The sequence below is a fragment of the Lotus japonicus genome, chromosome 4 (genome assembly GCF_012489685.1).
Source record: "Lotus japonicus ecotype B-129 chromosome 4, LjGifu_v1.2".
Classification (NCBI taxonomy): domain Eukaryota; kingdom Viridiplantae; phylum Streptophyta; class Magnoliopsida; order Fabales; family Fabaceae; genus Lotus; species Lotus japonicus.
Window position 1 is genome coordinate 4,696,428 of NC_080044.1, and position 17,768 is coordinate 4,714,195.

General features: G+C 34.8%; 4 protein-coding genes and 1 long non-coding RNA gene across 6 annotated transcripts; 3 read left to right on the forward strand and 2 right to left on the reverse strand.

Moving 5' to 3' along the window:
- Nucleotides 1–294: 294 nt before the first annotated feature.
- On the reverse strand, nucleotides 295–3,359 carry LOC130710815 (ycf20-like protein). The gene is made up of 3 exons (XM_057560186.1): nucleotides 3,208–3,359; nucleotides 1,501–1,763; nucleotides 295–946 (listed from the first exon to the last, which is right to left on the reverse strand). The coding sequence occupies exons 2-3, from the start codon at nucleotides 1,680–1,682 to the stop codon at nucleotides 502–504; spliced, it is 627 nt and encodes a 208-aa protein (XP_057416169.1). The 5' UTR covers nucleotides 1,683–1,763; nucleotides 3,208–3,359; the 3' UTR covers nucleotides 295–501.
- Nucleotides 3,360–3,491: 132 nt separating this feature from the next.
- Nucleotides 3,492–5,254, forward strand: LOC130710817 (uncharacterized). Of its 2 annotated transcripts, none has more exons than XM_057560189.1 (4): nucleotides 3,492–3,669; nucleotides 3,838–4,009; nucleotides 4,262–4,389; nucleotides 4,910–5,254. In XM_057560189.1, exons 1-4 carry the CDS (start codon nucleotides 3,557–3,559, stop codon nucleotides 4,926–4,928), a joined length of 432 nt encoding a protein of 143 aa, XP_057416172.1. In that variant the 5' UTR covers nucleotides 3,492–3,556; the 3' UTR covers nucleotides 4,929–5,254. The 2 variants fall into 2 exon arrangements, with proteins under 2 accessions (XP_057416172.1, XP_057416171.1); XM_057560188.1 differs by having other exon boundaries at nucleotides 3,495–3,669; nucleotides 4,262–4,378.
- Nucleotides 5,214–8,351, reverse strand: LOC130710816 (uncharacterized). Its single transcript, XM_057560187.1, has 6 exons — nucleotides 7,999–8,351; nucleotides 7,826–7,921; nucleotides 7,708–7,748; nucleotides 6,714–6,831; nucleotides 6,092–6,172; nucleotides 5,214–5,556 (listed from the first exon to the last, which is right to left on the reverse strand). The coding sequence occupies exons 1-6, from the start codon at nucleotides 8,197–8,199 to the stop codon at nucleotides 5,500–5,502; spliced, it is 594 nt and encodes a 197-aa protein (XP_057416170.1). The 5' UTR covers nucleotides 8,200–8,351; the 3' UTR covers nucleotides 5,214–5,499.
- A 7-nt stretch (nucleotides 8,352–8,358) lies between these two features.
- LOC130710818 (uncharacterized) lies at nucleotides 8,359–8,749 on the forward strand. Its single transcript, XR_009010484.1, has 2 exons — nucleotides 8,359–8,459; nucleotides 8,586–8,749. It is a non-coding gene; the product is annotated as an uncharacterized LOC130710818 (long non-coding RNA).
- A 1,425-nt stretch (nucleotides 8,750–10,174) lies between these two features.
- On the forward strand, nucleotides 10,175–12,494 carry LOC130714373 (beta-ureidopropionase). Its single transcript, XM_057564275.1, has 6 exons — nucleotides 10,175–10,389; nucleotides 10,519–10,626; nucleotides 10,900–11,088; nucleotides 11,184–11,411; nucleotides 11,495–11,719; nucleotides 12,013–12,494. The coding sequence occupies exons 1-6, from the start codon at nucleotides 10,261–10,263 to the stop codon at nucleotides 12,376–12,378; spliced, it is 1,245 nt and encodes a 414-aa protein (XP_057420258.1). The 5' UTR covers nucleotides 10,175–10,260; the 3' UTR covers nucleotides 12,379–12,494.
- The last annotated feature ends 5,274 nt before the right edge of the window (nucleotides 12,495–17,768 follow it).

Below are 17,768 nucleotides of genomic sequence, written 5' to 3' on the forward strand. Positions count from 1 at the left end.
AGCAAAGTCATCAATCACCTTTCTCCTAAATTTAGTCCATATCAAAGTCTTCACCCTTCATTATTTCCAGTTTACAATAAGGTCACCAGGAATTGAATCTTAAAATTTTGTTTGATGCTTAACATTAATAACTTACCAGAACTTCAATTTCAATGGATCTATAGCATCTAATAAATATAGTATTATTCTTTATAACTCGACATAAAGTACATGTACCTACAGTGCCTCTCACTATAAGTTTTTACTCTTAAACAGCTAAACTCTGCCACCAGTACAGGTATACAAGCAAATGAGTTCAGGTGTGAAGAACAACAGTTTCTCCTTCAGGAATATATTAAGCAATCGTTATATATATTATTCATATATTACAGTTACATGCACACCATAGAACTAAGGTAGCAATAGATGAAAAGTAGCATCACACTTGTGGCTTACCATAGATTTATGAAATACAATAATAAATTGCAAAGAGAGGCCAAGAGGTACAGGTTTTATGATTCCTTAGCTTCCTAACTTAAAAGCATCTACAAAGAGTCCCAAGCATATGCCTGCTTTCCAGTAGTTCAACATCAATAGAAAAGACTGCAACCTCCCGGTCCTCACTGTAGGTGGCTTTCGATATAGTAGCATACCAATTCCCTCAATGGCAGCCACCACAACACCAGCAACCAGAACATCCCAATCACCAGTTTGCCCGAGGATTGTAGCTAGTGCGTTTGCCGTGTAGAAACCCAAAAGTAGCAGGAATATTTTCATAGGGACGTTCTTCCTCGCAGAGTTCAGCTTATCTAGAAGTTGTCTGCCACCTGCAGACAGTATCCTACCCAATCGAGTGCCGCCAAAACTGGAACTGGTATCGTTGAGACTTTGTTGCTCACCGTTACCAGGCACTCCACCTGTGTTCAAGGCAAAAGCTATTTTCCACACAGCTTTTCTCCCCAGGAAACTGAACCAAGGTAAATTGATATTGCATTAGTAAGAAATAGCTATTTTATTCCTTTAGTAGTAAAAATAGAAACACCCAAAAAATCCAGTCAATTAAAACAACACCATCAATTAGAGTATTAGACTTCTGATTTCTGAAATCATCCTTATTTATCGTGCCATAGAGAAGTATTCTATGGAAAGAAAAAAAAAAAAATATGCATTTGGATAGCTCCAAAGGCTTTTTTCTTACATCGTGGAGTCCACTATATAAATCAAATGATGGCATTATGTTTTGTAAAAACCAATTCTTCAGAGGCCATTCAAAAATAAATCCTTTCTATTGGTTTAACTCGCAATTTTTTGCGGGTCTATCATTAACTCTTATTAAGTTATCATTCATTGATCATTAAGCATTAACTCTTTTAACAGGGGGTTCTATTGTCTTCTTACATGATGAACTATTATTAATCAAAGAATTATATGAAGACAATAAAATAAAATAAAATAAAATAAGGACTTATTATATTGATTTTGGAACAGTGGAAAATAGAAAGGTTAAATAAGTTCATTTACCCGCTCTGAGGAAAATGTGAAGACTTCCCGCCAGCATTAGAAGTTAGTCCACTAAGAATTGGCTCACAGCAACAACCATGAACCCTTGAAGCTGAAAAGGCTGTATATGGTTTTTTAGAGCTTTCATGCTCTGTAATTGATAATCTCCACTGCAGATTCATAGATCCCATTTGACAAGCCATCTATTACAAACAGCAATTTTAAACCAGTTCTGCAAATCTTCAGATCTGTGTATACTGATCTCGCCTTTTCAGGCTCCTAATCTGCATAAGTTCAACGTTTTAAAAAGTTATATGCAGTGCTTGGCATGATGCATCACCCATTGAACACTAAATCAACATGAGTTAAACTTCAAACTAGAATATATTGGATTAAATTTATTGATGTAATCTGGAGGGGCATGTAATTGGCAGCCACACCCTGTAAATATCATTCATGATAAGGGGCCAGGGGGCCCAAAAACATCTATGCAAACTTTTTTATTATCATATATGTCATACTATGTTTCGTGGGAAACATATTTGATTCAGAGATACATCCTTTTATCAAAGTATCATTAGTTTTTTTAGCAATAAACTCGCAAAAGATATAATTTATTTAGCACACCAATGAAGTATAAGAAAATTATTCTAAAACCACTACCCCTTTAACAAATGGGTATGCGAAGATCAAACCAGAGTCTCTGAAACAGAGGCTGAAGCAACAAACTAAAATATACCCATTTCCGGTGCACTCAAGGGTAGTTAGCATTCTACAATTCAACCATGGTTCTTCTTCTAAACTTTTGAATGTGCATCTTCAAAGTGGTTGAAAATTACATGAGAAACAAATAGCAATTTATTAATCTATAGAAACCACAAGGTATACACTTGCATTTTTCCTCTCGCTACATACTCGTTAGTGGATGGGCTTGGGCAGGACTACATGCCACAGCAACCTTATAGTATGCATTAGTACTATGAATCACTTAAAGATTATAAAGGGGCATGTATTGCATACAGCTGATGAGGTTTCAAGTTTTCTACGGCAATGTAAATTGTAAACTGTCCCAAACTTTCAAGAATATAAATTTCTAAATCTATGGCTAGGCTTCTATGTGACTAGACCCCGTTTGGAAGAGCTTATTTGAGATTATCTTATAGCATAAGTGCTTAAGCAAGTGTTTGGCAGAGCTTATGTTGATAGCATATGACCTACCTACAAGCTGTTTTAAGCTTTTTCCCATAAGCTGTATAAAACAGCATATGAATAAGTGCTTATGCCTAACTATTTTGAGGTTATTTCAATAAGCCTCTCAAATTAGCTAATGAATATGCGCATAAACATAAACATAAACGTAAGCGCTTAATTAAGTTGTTAGCCCAAACGCACCCTAAGTCTACACCGTAGCTTATAAGAATACTTGGTGTGGATACACACTTATTATTTTGGAAAGTGCTAATGGAAATGAGGCAGTGTGTTTGGAGGCATTCAGCAATTAAGTGAATAGCATAGAAAATGCATAAATAAAAACCCCTGACACCTAAAAGCCAGTTGGGTAACAGAATAATTGAATGCAAGGAAATATCTAGTAGAGATTGAAATGGGTTGGGATAAAATAATAATACCAATTCCAGAATATGCAGAATCCATAGCTCAAAGCAGTAATGACATGTGTGCATTGTAGGCATGGAAGTGTGTGAGAGAGAGAGAGAGTTGTAGCGTTACCTTGTTGAAGAGAGGATGATGATAACCGGTGACCGGAAGCGGAGAGGGGAAGAGGATCATACAGGCTACACAGTAACATGAAACCTTGTATTCGACAACACTTATGAATCACTGATGATGGCAGTTCCAATTTGGATCAGCCCACTCTCCTTCGGACCGGTCTGATTGGGTCGGTCGGGTATGTTTAAATTGAAGCAATAATTTATTACTTTAATTAAAAACAAATTGTGTAAGTTTCTTTCACTTATAATCATTCACATATATTAATTAAGTACATATATACCAACCCAACACAGGATAGTTAAGAACCATCGGTACATCATCCAATTGGAGAGACTGAGAGAGAGAGATGGAGGATGTGGAGAAGGTGAAAGCAGAGGCACTGCAAATGATGGGAGTATTCCAAGTGCTACCAAGGCTCGTTGTTTTCGATCTTGATTACACTCTTTGGCCTTTCTACTGGTACACACACATCTCTCTTTCCCTTATCTCTTCTTTTCCTACTTAGCTTCTTCTTTCTGGTTTTACCACTTCACCAATGCACACAAGACCATATAATCCTATATGCTAAGTGTGTCTTCATTATAAGTAAAACTTTAGAGTATCTGAAGATGTGTGTGCAACTTTCAGTGAGTGCCGCTCCAAGCGGGACACACCTTCTTTGTACCCTCATGTCAAAGGCATCATGTATGCGCTCAAAGGTGAGGGGATTGATGTTGCCATTGCTTCTAAATCACCAACTCCTGACATAGCAACAACGTTTCTTGACAAACTCAGCATCAGCTCAATGTTTGTTACCAAGGTGTGTTGTGTTCTCAATCATATAGTTCTGTGGTTGTGCATTTATTTCATAAAAGGAAGTTCTACTAATGAATATTGTTATATCATTAGGACTGACTTGTTGAAAGTAGTTTTCCAGTAGAGACACACACATTTTTGCAGCTGAAATACTTACATACACTAACATCACTTTAAAAAAAAACCCTTTTTCAAAGTATATATGCTTCTGATCTTTTGTGTTGACAACATTCAATTCATGTTTCTGATTGTGCAGGAAATATTTTACAGCTGGCAAAACAAAACAGATCATTTTCAGAAAATCCATTCAAGCACTGGGGTGCCCTTTAAATCAATGCTCTTCTTTGATGATGATGATAATAACATTCAAGGGGTAACAGAGATGCGTCTATCAATCTCTCTTTTTCTTGATGAAGTTTCTTAATATTTTTATTTGTCAATGCTAGCTTCCTCATTTTCAACTTAGTCCTAACTCCTAAGCTAAAAAATTTGAAGAAATTATGTTTGAGTTTGTTATGCTTCTTTTAATGTGTTTATATAGCCGAAAGTTCCAGACTTACGAAATCATAATCCTAATGTCATAGAAGTTGCATTTAAGTGATTAGGCTTTGACACAGATTTGTGTTATTTTCTTTGATGGCATCTTGAATGGTGGGGTTATTGTTGTACATGGAATCAATAGTTTTCATACCAGATTTGATCATGGTTTCTTGTTGAAATTCTGTAGGGACTTGGGTGTGGATTTTTCTGTTTAAAGAATTTCTCAACTGTATTCTTTTTCTTTCGGAATTAACAGTTTTGGATGTGGTACAATTTGGTGTTCTCTCTTTTCCTGTTTTGAAAGGGGAAAAAAAGATTAATCTGTCATATATATATGTAACATGAATTGCAGTGGCAATTACAGGTCTCAAAAATGGGAGTAACAAGCATTTTGGTCAGGAATGGGGTAAACCTTGGAGTCTATAAAGAAGGCCTTACAAAATTTTCTCTAAAGTGGGATGCATCAAAGGACAAGCAGGGAAGGCGTAAGTAACACTCTCAGGAACGCAGATACTTCGAACACGATGATGCATGAAATTGAATATCCAAATAAGTTTCCCTATCTGCATTTATATAGAACCACATGAACTGAATGTATACCTTGAAGCATTTTTAATATAAAACGTAGATGTATATCTTGTTGAATGAAAATCTCATAATGCTAGACATTAAAAATTTGAGTATTTAGATTTCAACCAAGTAAAAACAATTTCCATGCTGATGTACTGTGAACTGTTTTATAGAGTGATGAGTCTGTCATCTAACAAAAGTTGCAAACAAATATTACGTAGTATATTTACAAAAATAGGCTCATACCCTATCCTGAAATAACAAAATTACATAGCTACAAAGAATGAACAAACAATCGACAATGTCATAAACATATTCGTAGGTGAATCTTTGCGATGGATCAATTTCAGCAGGCAGCACAACTTATTTCAAAAAGATACAGTTTTAAACTCTTTCTGCAAGGAGTAGTTGTTCAAGTTCCGCTTTGCGCCGTTCCAATTCCTGCAAGTGTCCATAAAACAAGTAAATACAGCAAGGTTTTTCTCAGTAAAACATGATTTTTTATAAAATGGAGATGAAAAGCCACTGAGAGATGTAAAACAGTCAATTTTCTTAGTGAAGATTGAAAAATGTTCATGGTCTTGGTCATTGTATCCAAATCTGCACTAATGATAATGGACTTGTAAAGGGAAAGCACTATTACAACTACGTTAATACAAATTTATTTGAACAACTAGTAGGTAGAGTCCAGTACACAATATTCTTAAATCATATGTTCAACTCTTCATTGTCTTCAGAATTTAAAATGCCAAACCATATGCATCTATCATTACTATGATTGAAATCTTTTAGATCTCTTTAGTGCATACGTTTTCTCATCATGCACAGTACATTATCAGGTAATCAGGGTCACCCATCATGTCACAATTAGAGCATTATTATGATATCATTGCAACTCAGGAATCATAACTTATATAATAGACATGCAAATGGAAATAATGAGATTAAATTGTAAAATCTGAGCATAGCATCATACCTCCAAATCCTTGGCTGCTTGCTCTGTTGTAATTGCCTGCTTCTGACGAGCACGTTTAAGAAAACCAATGCACAGGACTCCCTTCAAATAATAAAACAATGAAAGCAGACAAAATGTCAGGTTTTTTTTCATACAAAGTAGAGAAGATATTACTAGAGGATTCATTAAGAAAAGTTACAGAAGAAAAAAGAAGAGTGAGCATAACCTATTACAAAAATCATTTCAACTCTGTCCCACAAAAGGTATATCAAACAAAGGCATTGGGAGATGAAATAAAATATCTAGTCTCCTGGGCAATAGAACACTATATGCAAATTAAAATATCTTGGAATAAAAACTGTTTTCTGTTTGGAAAAATAATAATTAAAGGAACTATTGAAGTCATACATTTGACAATATTTGAGCTCAGATTGATTGTACTGTATTACATACCTACTATATAGCCAAGTCAACAGAAAAGCTACATATAATAAAATTAAATATTTGTAATTTTTTTTTTGAAAGAATCAAATTATTTTGTACTGCATATAAACATACTTTGAGAACATACTGTGAAGTGTGAAACAGTTCAACATACAGAACATATAAAATTGAAGTAATAAAATCTCTTCAATAATCTTACTGAAATAAGATAAACAAAGCCACATGCAAGAAGCAAATAGCTCGCTATGTTCTGAAGAAGAATAATCCACTCGCGCGCCCTAGTATAGTCAGGGAAAGCCCTTGTCATGACTCCAACACTGCAGAAATAAAACCACAAGTTAGAAACAAAACCACACAGTTCATGCATCATGAAGTCAACAGATATCTTTCCAACTTGGGTTCTTTCTACAACATTTCTCGACACTCTAAATAGTCCTCCAAAAAAGAGAGTAGTACACAAGCTTCAGTGAAATTAGAGATTATACGCCTAACGTTAAATCCTAAAACATAAATCCATGGAAGCTACAATTTTATCACTCAGACTGTAATTTTCCATTATCTAGTTTTTACCTTCCATTACTCAGGTTTGTAATTTTAAAATCAATCCCAATTTTTAGACACCAATAACACCTCCATCTCTAATTTATCTAATTTCATTGCTCTTCATATCACCTCACATTTATCTAATTCCAATCAAGTGTCTATCAGCTATTTGCATTTTGGAAAAGTAATATAGAATTCCCTTCTTAAGGGAGTATCAAAGTAAACAGCAAGCACATGTTGTCTCACTCCGTAATGACAAATCACTTCCTCTTATAATGTTGTGTGAGAGTTGTGTTGGTGGGCAATCAGGCATGCTCTCATGTGGTGGTAACCGAAGCGGAACTCACCCAAATTTTTATGTACCGAAATGAGTATCAAAGTAAACCCCTATAATTAATGTAGCTCAATACATAAATTAAGCACAAACATTTACCAGCAAAACTCCCATAATCACCCTCTTACAGAATGCAATTAAAAAGCATTACAGTATTTTTAACTTTGAACCTGAACATGTATTCTCATTATCAACTAAGAAATTGTACATATATAAGCCCAAACTAAGCTGTGAGTGAGTGAGTATGCCAAAATCACCATGATCCAGTGGTGACAACAAGTAAGCAAAAGAATTGTGAGTAAATCAAATTACATACAAGATTTGCAGCATGCCCCTTGCAGCCCAATACTCCAAAACCTGCAGCAAATGATTGATCGATAAAATTGTGATATGAATGATGAAATAGAGAGTTAAAGAAGAAATGAAAACGAAACCTGAGAGAATTTGATGATGAAACTCCACTCAGTCTCAGCGAGGACAACGAAAGCTGCAATCACAACCGCGTAACAGCGAAAAATACCATCGAAAATCTGAAGAAAACAGCAAATCAACAACATTGATTGATGAGAAGGAAAGCGATTGAAAATTGAGAGGGTTGGTTACGTACATCAGATGCGTTTTTGAAGGAACGAACAGCGGAGAGGACATTGACGGCGATGCAGAGAATGGCAGCCAAAGAGGTGATGACGCTGAAGCACTTGCAGGTTACTAAGAACGGGTCTGTTCTGGCTCTCGTTCCGGTGGTTGTGGCGGTGGCGACGAGATTCTCTTCCTCTTCCTCTTCCTCTACCTCGCCGTTTCTGGCCATTTTCTTTCCGTTCTCCGGTGGAAAATAGAAGGAAGTGTTGTTGGTTGGAAGAATGGAAATATGGAATGGTAGTTGAGGTTTGGAAAATTGGAATCTGTTAGTTAATATATTGAATTGAATTCTCTCTCACATTTTCTTTTTGTTTTTCTGTGTGCTCGGCATCAATCTGTGGCGTGAGTGAGTTTGCAACTTTGCATTGCTGGACTTTGATTCTTCAACGCTTCAAGTGGCAAACCAACACGTGGCGCTTCAACTATTGGGTATGATTAACTCCCTCACTCAATGAGTACGTGGAATGGAATGTTCCTACCACTTGAGCTATTTTACGGAGGCTTTAATATTTCTTTCTATGTGGTTTTTACCTAACCGCTTAAATTACCTTGCAGCTCGAGTTTAGAGAAATATTTGGTGAGTTGAGGAAAACACTTTTGAAGACAATGACTTTAAATTTGTAAAATATATGGGAGTATGCCATCATGTTTTGACATTCTTATTTCGCAAGTTTGTAAAATATATGACTCCTTTAGTGGATTGTTCTATTTTACCTTTACTTCTTTTTCTCACACTTTTGAGTAGACGTGTTTAAGAGACGGGTTATGAAGGGTTCTGGTTGTCTCTCACCTGACCTTAAATATTGATCGGGTTAATTTATAGACTATAACCAATCCATAAACCTAACGCAACTCGATAATGTTAGGATCTAACTATGATCAGACCAATATAAAATGGGATTGAGTTGGCACGAAGGATATTGAGAAGCTTAGGGAAAAATATATATATATATTACACTTGAAATTCGAAATAATTCAGAATAAAAACATTAAATGTTTATTTTATGCTACTAATGTCCCATTGCATGAAAATGAATGTATAAAAAATAGTATTGTATCCTAGAATACTATTGAAGCTTAAAGTTAATTCAAGAATTCGTTGTATTGTCTTGTTATCTATTCAATTAGTAAAAAACGATCAATGTTAATACTTCTTATGTGATGAATAGTGTAAAAAATATTTAAATCACTCACCCATCAACATCAAGCTCAACAACAATATAGTTTGATTTTTCTCCTTTGTTCTCTCATTATTTATCTCTAAGGACATCAACCAGCAGACCAATGACATCTTCATTTCTATAGAATTTGTTAAAAAATAAACTATTAGGTGGTGGATCAAAATTGAAGTGATAGAAATAAAAGTAAATCATTGAATAATAAGACAACCGTATTAGGTAATTAGAATCCAAATTCCTTGATTCTAGTTCAGGCAGAATGAGGAATTGGAAGCTATTTGAAGGAACAATTGAGATTGATGAATCACATTTTTTGACGGTAGTCTTTTTGAAATTAAGTTTATGATTATGCTTTGTAGCCCTAAATTGACCAGTGGCATTAGCACCTATGGCCAAAATTTGAAATTTATAAACATTCCTTTCTTACGGATCTTTGTTAAAAGACTTCACAACGTTATATTGTCAACGACTGCTTGAATTTTTATCACCCTAAAAAAATGAAAAAAAAAATTATAAGGAAATTTAGAAAACTCTAAGCATGGATCTGAGAAAGTGAAAAAAAGAAGAAAGAATGTAAAACAACATTTGCATCAAGTAGAACCATATATCTCTATAGTATATGATTGAGATTCTTAAAACTTGGAATAGACCAAAGCTGACTGATTCTTGCTATGAGTTTCACATCCTTTCCAAATCTGACGCTTTTGATATTTTCACACTAAGAAGCTATTGAGTTAGCTGTTTTTTGAAAAATCAAGTTGTAGAGAATAACCAAAAAAAAAAATAAACTGGTGAAAGAAAATTTGTTAGCTAACTTTTTTTTGCACTACCTTAATGACCCGTGACTCATTCACGTTACATATTGGGCATGTTTAAAGAAATAGCAAAGTCAAAATTGAGTTTGCTCTATTAATTTTTTCCAGAATTAAATATGTAACGTAATAGTTATTTCTTTTTTTTAAGTATATATTGATTATCTTGCGTATTCCAATCAGCAATCAGCAATCAGCAATCAGCAATCACTCTGTTCGATCGACGGAAGAAGGTGGAAGATGGAGAAGAGCACCCAAAACGGAGCAGTGAAAGAAGAACAACCCAAGTCCTCCGGCGACGCTTCTGTCTGTGGCTACGACTCTCTTCACCATCTTCTCAAGGATAATCTCAAACCCCATCACTATCAGGTGCTTGCTTGCTTTCAATTTCAATTTCAAATCAATTGAATTCATTCATGTTCTATTAATTTAGGTTGATATGGGATTGTATATGTATATGTTCATTCTAAAATTGGCTTAATGCATTCATTGGTGCAGGAAGTCAACCGCTTGCTTACTGGGCTTAATTGTGGAAAACCACTTGACACAATTGTTCTCCCAGAATCTGCTACAGATCTGTCTGTGCAACATGGTTTTGACCTCCAGGTGAAATACAATTTACTTTTCCATGTATGAAGATGATTCTCTTTTTTCTGAAACAAATATTGCATTATTAACTTGTTAGATCTTTCTTTTCTTCTTGTCTGGCTGTTGTCTGTTAAATCATTGTTGGAATCTATTAGCTCTTATTAGTTAAATGAGATGGCTTTACTTTAGTCCTTTAGTTAACCATGGCTTCTTTCTCCAAGATAGAAACTCTACCAGTTAGTTATTTATGCAGTTTCTGATTGATAATGATTTTAAGTTGATTCCTTTCAGGCTTATTCCTTTCATGCTGAAAAAGAGCTATTAAGAGAACCTCGAATTGTGAGGGTTGGTTTGATTCAAAACTCTATTGCCCTTCCAACAACTGCTCACTTTGCTGACCAGAAAAAGGCTCTATTTGAGAAAGTAAAGCCAATCATTGATGCTGCTGGTTCTTCAGGGGTCAACATATTATGCTTGCAAGTAGGTGGTTACATAAGTATCAACATTTATTTATCTATTGATTTCAGACTTTGGTATGAAAATATTAAATGTTTTCATATAATGGCATTGTGTAGGAAGCATGGATGATGCCATTTGCCTTTTGTACAAGAGAGAAGAGATGGTGTGAATTTGCAGAACCTGTTGATGGGGAATCAACACAATTTTTGCAAAGCTTTGCTCTTAAATATAACATGGTGATCATAAGTCCAATACTCGAGAGGGACATGAACCATGGAGAGGTTATCTGGAACACTGTTGTTGTAATTGGAAATCATGGCAATATAATTGGAAAGCACAGGAAGGTAAATTCCCTTAGCTTTGCTGCATCTATTTTTAACTTACAGCTTCTCTTTCAGTTATCTTATGAACACAAAACATTTGACAGAACCATATACCAAGAGTTGGGGACTTCAATGAGAGTACATATTATATAGAAGGAAATACTGGCCATCCTGTATTTGAAACGCAATTTGGAAAGATTGGCATTAATATATGCTATGGCAGGCACCATCCTTTAAATTGGTTAGCCTTCGGCTTGAATGGTGCAGAGATTGTCTTCAACCCTTCTGCCACAGTGGGTGAACTTAGCGAACCAATGTGGTCAATAGAGGTTAGTTATTTTATAATGATTAAAGACACTAGACTCTCTTCAACTAATTCTTGTTTCTGGTGCTTAGATTGAACATGGATCTTTTTTGATGGGTTTAGGTTGCTATTGAATATAGTTATGATTTGATGCTAATGCTTATAGGTTGATATTTAGCATGAAATTTGTCATGAATCAACTATTCCAAAAGCTAAAGTTGTTGGATGAAGGCACATTAATGATTTTATATAATGTTTCTAATACATCCCTATGCATGATCATATATTACGTTTTAAAAAAGTGTTATTTTATTTCAGGCGCGTAACGGTGCAATAGCAAATAGTTACTTTGTTGCTGCAATCAATCGCGTTGGGACTGAGACATTCCCCAATGCATTTACTTCTGGGGATGGAAAGCCAGCACATGCAGATTTTGGGCACTTTTATGGATCCAGTTATGTTGCAGCACCAGATGCATCGTGCACACCATCTTTGTCTCGAAATCGGGATGGCTTGTTAGTAACAGATATGGATCTTAACTTATGTAGGCAGGTGAAAGACAAGTGGGGTTTCAGAATGACTGCGCGATACGAGTTATATGAAGAGACACTCGCCAACTATATGAAACCAGACTTTGAGCCCCAAATCATCGGTGACCCCTTATTGCACAAGAAGTCTTCATAAGTCGCCACTTGTATGCTGATGGATTGATGCTCCTAAGTCCTAACTTTACTCAAGTCCCTTTATATTGTAATTGTGACCACTTCCAAGAATGAAAATTACTCTTCACATTCACCAAACCCGCTGGATGCCTCACACGTTTCTTTTTAATTTTTATAAATACTATACAACACTTTTAATTTAAAAATATAAGGTTTTATCATTCTTTCACTTCCCATTTAAAATCCCCAATCTAAGTTGAAGTCAATGGAATAGGCCAAAGGACTGATTTAGAATTAGAATTTGAAAAAAAAAATACAGGATGAAAACATGCTTTGTGCAACATCTCAATACCCTAAACCCTAATTTCCCCTCGTGATGCCATAAAAAGTGCATTTATACCACAAAACTTACAAATGCAAGATATCAATCTTGCAACATCTCAAAATTAGTCATTTCTCCATTTCTATATGAGGAGGGTAAGAGAAAAGGAGTGACAATATTTATCAGTGCTACTTTTTTGTGTCATAGGCAGCTATATTCTGGGGCTCACGTTTAGGACTAAACAAACGAACCCGCAAAGCTGTGCTTGAGCTCATAGTTACAGCTCCACACGCTGCCCAACGAAGACTCCTAGGAATTGTAATCCGATGACCTACCAACAAAGCCAAAAATTTGACAACAAGTAATACGCAAAGCACCACCAGAATACATACATGATAATAGATTGTATAAGAAACAGACTTGATTTTTCAAAAGTAGCAAACAGCTCACAGACATGCATGTAGAACAAGCAAGAAGTAGAACGAACCATAGTGCAATCGGCAAAGGATCCAAACTCCTAATGCTCCACCAACACTACAAATTCCAGCTGTGTGTCGCATTAACTTGGAACAAGGTTTTGCGTCCGACCTCATGACCTCACCCTCAGAATGGCCTAGGAAACGCCTCAACGACATGGTGTAGTTACCTGATATTATATGATACAGTTCATAGTTAACACCTTAACATGTACAAAAGAAAGATAGATTGATTACTTAAATCAATAAGCACATGCATGATAGGGTCACTTTGCATCAATGTGTTTGAGATTCAATGCTAGGAAACTAACAAAAAAATCATCAAGATTCAAATGAGACATTTCCTCGATCAATTAGAAGGCAAGTAAGAAGTAGCAATTGTGCAATAACAGGAGAAGGAAACTAAAGCTTGATGAGAAACTAACCTTAGATTTGGAAGCTCAAGCTGAAGAACGAACGAACAGAAGATAGATGTAGCAGAAACCAACCGCAACTTCTCTTTTGCACTTGCAGCTTCAAGGTTAGGATTTAATTTAAATGAAATCAAGGTATATAAGCTATTATTTTCTATAATATAGAAAAGAAACAAATATAAAATGCATATAAAGTAATTGTAAAAAATTAAAACATTTTTTTAATTTAACATAAGAAATGCTGTCAGTAGTTGAATGAAGTTAATAAAAATTGTTTTTAATACTTATAATTACTTTAATTAGTAGCTTTCCTTGTCAAATACTTAAAGAAAATAACTACTACATGTTCAACTGACACATATTTCGGGTTAGACTTACCCGACACATCTAGTCCGTGAGTTAAATGAGTTTGCACCAGAAAGAGCCAGCTGTCCCGCGAGCCAAACATTTTTTTTTGTAGAATATTGCAATAATATTATCATCTTGAAGAATTGAATTTGTTGAATGCACTATTAAGATTTGTCATAAGTAGTTTATTATAACTATCAATTTTTTTTCTTCTAATTTTTCATTTTGTTTCCATTTTTATAGGAATAAATCTAAAAAGCTCACAAACCAACCCGCATTGGGTTGAGCCGGCTTGAATTTTTCCAAACTCCTCCGAACAAAGTCAAATTGACTTAATTCAAATTTCTAGGAATTATGATTCATACACATCTCCACCTTATTTCCACATTCATTTTTATCTATTTCTCTATTTTCTATCATTTAAATCATCTATCACATCTTTACATACTCTCTTATTTCTTCATATCTCTCTCTTCCTCGACCTCTTCTACATTTTCTATGGATACATTTTGACATAACTCACATTCTACATTTACAAGTTATAACATTTTTTCTTAAAACTAAGTTATAACTTAACACACACCTCTAATTAAAATTAGTTATGATATATTCACTCTTCATTTCCTCTTTAATCTCATTTGTACTCATTTTAACTTAATATTTTCATCTTCTTTTACTATCTGTTCCGGTATGGAACTATCAAGCAAGGGCTAACCAGTTTGAGAGCGATAGAGAATGAACGAAACTAGAAAAATGCCTGAAAAATTAGATCCCCCACCGCTTGGGTGGTGTCTGATATTTATAGATTGAGTTTCGGTCCGCCCGGACCATGGATTGCGTGACCCATATTTACATTAGGCTGATAAGCCCAACTAATCAATAAGCCCATATCAGACCACAAGCCCACAAGACACCGTGTCTTAAAAGCTTTAAGACGAAGTGTGTCTTTTTTCGAGCCCACAAGTAATCAACTCACCCAACACTACACAAAGACTAACAAGTAATTGACACGCCCAAAATGTGCAAAGGAAATAATGGGCACACAGGCTCCAAAATCAAAATTTAAAAGGCATAAAAGCTAAGTAGTCATTCCTTTGTCATTTCAACTTTTGCTGTTACTTCTTGATCTTTGTGTAGCGTGTGCAAGTTGACCAAAATCACCTCTTCGCATCAATCACAGCCTCACTGTCATTATCATGAATAATTTTCTCTTCTCCTAAACCATGATTACAACCTGCTCTCATAATACCACAAGTAATAATGCACAATAATTTGAAACTTGAACAAAATAAAAGTTGAAGACTTAAATGTAAATCAATAACATGGAACACACTTACTTCATATCGCTTGCACATTCATCTATGCTCAGTGTAGTGTATTCTTTGTAAGATGAACTTTCCATCAGAATCATTATGTGTTTCTTTACTTTTCATCGGAATTGATCCGCCTTCATCATTATTCAAGCACATCGCTTTCTTATTTTACTGTATATAGTAAAATACTCTTGAGTGAATCTCAAAATTTTATAAAGTTTAAACTTAATCAACTACTTTGGAATCATAAGGCCTTCGTGTATATAACTTAGTCAAATTTTCATTTTTGACATAGTTATTCATGGAAATCAAAGTCACGATATTTGATTTCATTAGTATGCTCGCGTGGAGACTTGTGCTTAGTTTGGACAAGCTTAAATCCAATTTAAGACTGTGCTTATGAATTCGTGGTCGAATGCTCTTGTTTTAAGAGACTTACTCTTTTCTCAATTGTCTGACGTCGCCCAATTGATAGACCTTAGTTGATAAGTTTCCGCTATGGGTAAAAGAAATAAGTAAAATGATACGCCCTTGATCACTTTAAAAAGGTTATGCCTCGTTAAAACTCTCCCGCCTGGGGTTGAGAAAAGAGTGCATACCTGTTATTCATTTATAGTTGATGCCTCGTTAAAAACTCTCCCGCCTGGGGTAGAGAAAAGAGTGCATACAAATAAAATGTTACGCCCTTGAACATTTTATAAAAGGTTATGCCTCGTTAAAAACTCTCCCGCCTGGGGTAGAGAAAAGAGTGCATACGCCCTTGAACATTTTTAAAAGGTTATGCCTCGTTAAAAACTCTCCCGCCTGGGGTAGAGAAAAGAGTGCATACCTGTTGCTCCTTTCTTTTTCTGTACTTAATGTTTTATGCTTTGACTGTTTTTAGTCAACTCATCACCTGTCAACTCATCACCTTGTTAGCATGAGATAAAATATAATATAACATTGACAATATCAAAATATGTAAGAAGCGCACAAACATGCAAATTGTACAGGAACAATATTCAAAATCCAAAACCTTAAAGAAATGAGTTTTCTCAGTATTATGAATGAGTCTTCTCAATTACTAAACTAAGCAGCAAAAACACAATGGAACACTTCTTATGATCAGCCTAAGCTAGTTTATCTAAATCAGAATCATTCCACCATCAATTCAATGAACATTCATCCAAGGTTCAAAGCTTCAAGCTTCACAAAACCAAAACCAAAATCCATGTTGCTTGAAGCAAAAATCATGACAGGATAACTAAAAAGTGAAATCTTATATAGATACAATGAGGCAAAAAAAAAAAAAAAAGTGAAATCTTATCATATTTGTTAGCCAATACTCAATTTCTGGTACCCTTGAACCTATTAAGCACATAAAATTTGATAGTTATAGATACTTCACAAGACATATGATGAAGACTCTTCCAAAATGTATATGCAAGCCTATTAACCATACTGCACTCTGACTTTAAAAGAAAAACCTTAATTCCATTTAAGAATCATGTAATAACCAAATGCTTATTTTCTATGAAAATAGTATGATTAAAGTTCCACATCATTACATACATATAGTCTGGTAAGCAAGCAAATTATCATCAAAACAGCGTTTAATTGTAGGAGAAATTTTATAGCTTATGATAACTCAAGCACACAACACCCAAACCTAAGGTTTTCTAAGTAAAATGGCAGTTTAAAATGAAAGTTGGCCAAATAATATAAGGCATAGCATCAGAAACACTTGATAACCAACACAAAGTCAAGAACTCAGGGTAACTTTTTTCCAAACAGCAACGTTATACTTTCTTGAACTTCTTTTGAACTCACATAGAGAATTTATCAAATATATGGTAGGCATTTGGAGATCTCTTCAAAGTACAAATTGAAACTCATGGACCCCAAAATGCAATCAGATCCAACATCAATGTGGAAGTAACCGAGTATAGATTGATTTTCAACATAAATTTCAATCTCTTGCATCACAAGTTCAAGTAATCAAGCTTTCAGGATTAGCAGGCAAAATCTCAATTTGAAGGACCAATTCTTCATGTTTAATTCAAGAATATAGCAGAGCAACTCACAACAAAGACAAATTGATACTTAATAACATAGAAAGCATTAACTTTAGAATCAACTTTGAATTCAAGTAAAGAGCATCCATTCATCAAAATTAAAGCTCATTATTTTATAGCTCAAACAGTTCAAATTCATATAGTGATATAAAACATCCACTGCAATTAGACACTTTCCAAAGGTACTTCTTATTAAAGCTAGGAGACTGTTTCTCAAATAATCAATTAAGGATTTACCATCAAAACAAATTAAGAATTAACTATGCAAGGGTATATTCCACTGGAGTTCGAATAATTATCAAAGAAAATCACTATTCTTTGTGCAGACAGCATGCAGATTATGCAGATAGGATATTAAATAGAATTAAAAGAAAGATTTGTCAAACCAGGATTTTGTCTCAGTTCCAGATTCTGTGTTATTCAAGACCAGCCATTTTTGTTGGCATACCCTCTCCTAGGATGCATTTTCATCATCCTCCATTCCAT

Bases quoted from the DNA above. Each gene is read 5' to 3' on its own strand.
- LOC130710815 (XM_057560186.1), bottom strand. From the start codon at position 1,682: ATGGCTTGTCAAATGGGATCTATGAATCTGCAGTGGAGATTATCAATT. The intron at 947-1,500 runs GTAAATGAACTT...ACCTTGGTTCAG, and splicing joins TCACATTTTCCTCAGAGCGG to TTTCCTGGGGAGAAAAGCTG.
- LOC130710817 (XM_057560188.1), top strand. From the start codon at position 3,557: ATGGAGGATGTGGAGAAGGTGAAAGCAGAGGCACTGCAAATGATGGGA. The intron at 3,670-3,837 runs GTACACACACAT...TGCAACTTTCAG, and splicing joins ACTCTTTGGCCTTTCTACTG to TGAGTGCCGCTCCAAGCGGG. The intron at 4,010-4,261 runs GTGTGTTGTGTT...CTGATTGTGCAG, and splicing joins GCTCAATGTTTGTTACCAAG to GAAATATTTTACAGCTGGCA.
- LOC130710816 (XM_057560187.1), bottom strand. From the start codon at position 8,199: ATGGCCAGAAACGGCGAGGTAGAGGAAGAGGAAGAGGAAGAGAATCTC. The intron at 7,922-7,998 runs GTACGTAACCAA...TGTTTTCTTCAG, and splicing joins CCTTCAAAAACGCATCTGAT to ATTTTCGATGGTATTTTTCG. The intron at 7,749-7,825 runs GTTTCGTTTTCA...CATTTGCTGCAG, and splicing joins TCATCATCAAATTCTCTCAG to GTTTTGGAGTATTGGGCTGC.
- LOC130714373 (XM_057564275.1), top strand. From the start codon at position 10,261: ATGGAGAAGAGCACCCAAAACGGAGCAGTGAAAGAAGAACAACCCAAG. The intron at 10,390-10,518 runs GTGCTTGCTTGC...TCATTGGTGCAG, and splicing joins TCAAACCCCATCACTATCAG to GAAGTCAACCGCTTGCTTAC. The intron at 10,627-10,899 runs GTGAAATACAAT...GATTCCTTTCAG, and splicing joins AACATGGTTTTGACCTCCAG to GCTTATTCCTTTCATGCTGA.